Raw genomic sequence first — 5,128 nt, forward strand, 5'->3', positions numbered from 1 at the left:
AGAAAATAGGAATAGATGGCCTTTACTTCTAGCTGATCAAAGCCATCTATGATAAACCAACAGCTAACATCATACTCAATGGTCAAAATGAAAGCTTTCACTTTAAAATCAGGAACAAGACAAGGATGTCCACTGTCACCACTCCTATTCAATATAGTTCTGGAAATATTTTCTAGAGCAATTAGACAAGAGAGAGAAATAAAAAGAATAAGGATAAGAAAGGAAGAAGTGAAATTGTCATTATTCGCAGATGACATGATACTCTACATAGAAGACCCCAAAAACTCCACCAAAAGGCTCATGGATTTAATAATCAAATTCAGTAGCATAGCTGGATACAAAGTTAACACTCATAAATCAGTGGCATTCCTGTACACAAGTACCAAACAGACTGAGAGAGAAATTAGGGAAACCACACCTTTCACAATAGCATCTAAAAAGATCAAATACTTGGGAAGCAATCTCACAGAAGAAGTAAAAGATCTATACAGTGAAGATTATAGTACTCTGAATAAAAGAGATCAAAGAGGATATCAGTAAATATCCTTGCTCGTGGATAGGAAGACCCAACATTGTGAAAACGGCCATACTCCCAAAATTGTTGTACAGATTCAGTGCAATCCCAATTAAAATACCATTAGTATACCTCACAGATCTAGAGAAAACACTCCTAAAGTTCATCTGGAACCAGAAGAGGCCTAGAATAGTGAAAGCAACCTTGGGAAACAAAGGAAAGGCAGGAGGCATCACCATTCCTGACTTAAAATTATATTACAAAGCTACTGTGACAAAATCAGCATGGTACTGGCACAACAACAGACCTGAAGGTCAGTGGAACAGATTAGAAGACACAGATACATCTACAAACACACCCAGTCACCTTATCTTTGACAAAGGGGCCAAACATGTTCAATGGAAGGAAGATAGCCTCTTTAATAAATGGTGCTGGAAAAACTGGCTCTCCACAGGCCAAAGACTAAAATTAGACCCATGTCTTTCACCGTGCACTAGATTAAAGTAAAAATGGATCAAAGATCTAAATATTAAAACAGAAACACTAAATTTATTGGAAGAGAAAGTAGGTAAAAATCTTGACTACATTGGGGTAAGCAGAGAGTTCATGAACAAAAACCAAACTACCTGGGAAATATTTCAAAGAATCAACAACTGGAATCTCATCCTATTGAAAAGTTTATCTACATCTAAAGAAATCACCAATGAAGTAAATAGAAAACCCATGAATTGAGAAAAAATTTTAGCCAACTGCCCCTCAGACAAAGGACTTCTATCTAGGTCATATAAAGAATTTAAAAAAATCAGGCCTCCCAAATTCAAAGACCCAATCCAAAAGTGGGCATCTGAGATGAATACACACTTCTCTAATGAGGAGATACTAATGGTGAATAAATACATGAAAAAATGTTCAGCATCCTTAGTCATGTGAGTAATGCAAATTAAAATAATACTGAGATTCCATCTCACCCCAGAAAGAATGGCTATCATCAAGAAAGCAACCAATAACAAATGCTGGAGAGGCTGTCGGGAGAAAGGAACCCTACTCCACTGCTGGTGGAAGTGTAGATTGGTGAAACTGCTGTGGAAGTCAATTTGGAGATTCCTCACAAAACTAGGATTGTAAATCCCATTTAACCCAGCTATTCCCTTTCTGAGTATTTTCCCCAAAGAATTAAAGACATCATACCACAGTGACATATGTGCACCCATGTTTATAGCAGCATAATTTGGTACAGCTAAATCTTGGAAACAACCCAGATGCCCATCCACTGAGGAATGGATAAAAAAATTGTGGTATTTTCATACAATGGAGTACTACTGAGGTATTAAAAAAAGTATACTCGAGACTTTTGTAGGTAAATAGATGCAACTAGAGACCATACTCATAAGTGAAATAAATTGGACCCACATGTGTAAACATCGTATTGTCTCCTTGGTGTAGGAACCTGAAAGACTAGGTAAAACTCAAAACGTTCAATAGATGATCAAAAGGGGAAAGAAATTGCTGAAGGAAAGGAACAACTGGGATGAGGGAAAGAAGAAAAAAGAAGGAAGGCAAAGCATAAATATATATATGAATAGCTACTATGACTGTATTGCTGTTTTCTGATGGTATATTGAAATGAACAGTTCATGCTCACAATTTTTTATGTTCTGGTCGACTTTGCATGCTTGTGTCTGGTGATCTGAGCAACGGATTTAAAGGTAACAATATGCAACAAAATTATAATGGTGAACTCCTACCATCTTGTCTAGTGAAACTCTGTATTATCTCTAATGTTCTATTGAAGAATTATTTTCTTATTCTCTTTAATGGTTTGAGCAATCTTTCATTCTTACATCTGATAATCTGAGCAATGTACTTGAGGACAGCAGTATGTAATGTAACAACCACTGTGGATTTGTATTATTTTGTCTTTAGACCCAGTATCACTTTGAATGTTCTTGCTTTGATTTGTTTATGTTCATGATACTGGTATGCTACTGTTCTATTTTTTTGTTTGTTTGTTTCTCATGTACTACTCTCTTTAAAAAAAAATTTTAATATTGAAGTTTAGATTCATGATTAATTTGATAGATTCATGATTAATTTAATTAGAGTCATGATTAATAGAGATGAATTTCATACCTGTTCATCATTTTCTGAGGTATGTAGTTCAGACTGACCTTAAACTCACTGTGTAGTCCAGGTTGGGCTCAAAGTTGTGGCAGTTGTCCCACATCAGCCTCCCAAGTGCTGGGACTACAGGTGTGCATCATCATGCTGTGGAAAAGTCACTTTTTAAAAGTAGTAAAAGATGACTGACTACCTCAGAGAAACAAGCCACATCCTGGATTAACTAAAATATACAGACATTTATTATCCAATCATTAAGTTAAGGTATATTGAGAATTACCAGTAATCCATAGTTGTACCTTTTCTTGATATAGGCAGTGGTGGCAAACTTATGGCACATGCGCCAGTGGGTTGTTTGTATCACTGAAATCTCTGAAGGTTTTGCTGTCACTGGTAAAGGGCATCAACTGCTGCAGAATGGTTTTATTTTGCCAATGAAGTGTCTCAACAAAGCTGATAATTCCCATGGGGTTTTAGAAGCCATTGCACTTTTATACAATACTTTTGTAATTGTTGATACATTGTGTCAACTTGAGAAGTTTAGAAGTTTAAGTGACTCAGTAGGGAGCCAGGGCCCTTACTTTATAAACTTCCTCATCCTGTGGAAGACGAGGGTATGGGGATGGCATGGGGATGGTGTGAGTGCTATTTCTGCCCTGGGGGCAGGATAGCCTGCTTATAATATAAGGGAAGAAAAGAGGCTTTCTTCCCCACCTTTTGCTCTTAGTGCTTTTGCTGTCTTCTGCTGCCTTGAACTGTTGCCTTTGTGCAATGCCACCTTGCCTGGGAGCCAGCCGAGTATGGACTGAAACCTCCACAAACTTAGCTAAATAAACCTTTCATTCCTTAGTTTTGGGTGTGGAGTATTTTGTTTCAGCAATGAGAGAAAAGTAACCAAGACATCATTATTTTATTGTCACATTTAAATTTGTATAACTGACCAATTTGAGGAAAAATCTCCCAGATTATTATTAGATATGTCATTAGTGATGATAAATATGTATAGCTAAACAGTCAGCATTGGCTCTAAATATGTAGAATCACACTTAAAAAAATATGCAACATCTGTTTTTTGTTTCATGCAGTTGCTGTGACTGGTTGCTAAATATTTGTCAAAGAAAGAAAGAACTGAAAGCACGCACAGTGTGGCTTGGATGTCCTGAGAAGTGTGAAGAGAAACATCCCAGGAATTCAATAAAAAATCAGAAATACAACATATTTACTTTTATACCTGGGGTAAGACTGTTCATTCTTGAAAGCCAGTTTTGTGTTAGAGCTTCTTCATCTTTTGAAGGTGCCTAAGGAGACTCTGGCTTGAGTATTTCACTGTGTAGGATCTAAGTCAGCATCCTCCTGCTTTTGTGTTTTTCATCTTTCAAATGATTGCTAAATAATTCATTTGCATTTTTAATGGCTACATTAACTCCAGAAAATTTACACTTTGATTATTGCCTTTAGTTGTCAATAAACATATTTATATTGTAGAAATATAATAGCATAGACATAATGAAGAAAAGCTAAATGATCAGGAAATAAGTCATAAATTTTGATGGGCTGAGAATATGCGTGGAGGGAAAAGTGGAATGCAGTGTTGAAAATCTAGCAATGATTCTGCTTTCACAAAGAAAGTAAAACAAGCTTTTTACACAAAATTGACACAGTAAAAATATTTGTCAGTATATTATAGATGTCTTTGTTATTTCACATTATAAATCTCATGCCTTGTAATAGCATTAAATCATGAGTAACCTTTAATGAGGTATTGTGCTAAATTTAATTGCTGAAGTATTTTATTTTGTTGTTAGAGGTATTTTTGTATTATATTATAAAATGAGTTTATATGCATTTAGTGGAATAATTTTTGCTTTTCATATATCATTTCCTATTGTAATAGATTTTGTGTCTTTTTGAACACAGAGGAAGCTGGTACTGATATTACTGATAGCACTGATATATTTCTCATTTGTATATATTACTGATATATTTCCTTCTTTTTTTAATGTGTAGAATTGTTTTCCTAATCCTTGATTCTTATAAGTTAGATGAACATGATTCACCTGTTGAGGAAAAAAATTCAGTCATCACATATCACATATCTGAGTATCAAAGTTTCTGTTATGTTCTAGGTGTTATTTTGTTCTGTCTGAAAAGCTCTTGATTATGTGGAATGAAAGTAGCTTCATTAATTTGTTTTGTGTGCTGGCGATTTATCCAAGGGCCTCACTTATGCTATGCAAGGGTTCTATTACTGAACTACATCCCTAGCTCTATTTTATGTATTTGTATTTAAATAATCATATATTGGACGTTGATTATTCCTCCCTCCCCAATTCTCTTCCATTCACTGGTTGACAGTTGTTTCATAGCTGATGTACTTGTTTATTGAAACATACAAAACTAATGGTAGGGGCTGGGGATTTAGCTCAGCGGCAAAAGCGCCTGACTGGCAAGCGCAAGGTCGTGAGTTCGGTTCCCGGTACCGGAGAAAAACCAAAA

General features: G+C 35.6%; 1 protein-coding gene across 3 annotated transcripts in view; it reads left to right on the plus strand.

Moving 5' to 3' along the window:
- Atp9b (ATPase, class II, type 9B) overlaps positions 1–5,128 on the plus strand; it is a 305,437-nt gene that overhangs the window by 32,122 nt on the left and 268,187 nt on the right. For all 3 annotated transcript variants that reach the window (XM_005373105.2, XM_005373106.2, XM_005373107.2), the window contains exon 3: positions 3,718–3,868. In XM_005373105.2, coding sequence (XP_005373162.1) covers positions 3,718–3,868 — 151 coding nt within the window. The remainder of the gene's footprint in view (positions 1–3,717; positions 3,869–5,128) is intronic.

This window comes from Chinchilla lanigera, unplaced genomic scaffold (assembly GCF_000276665.1).
Source record: "Chinchilla lanigera isolate Chin_1 unplaced genomic scaffold, ChiLan1.0 scaffold00001, whole genome shotgun sequence".
NCBI lineage: Eukaryota > Metazoa > Chordata > Mammalia > Rodentia > Chinchillidae > Chinchilla > Chinchilla lanigera.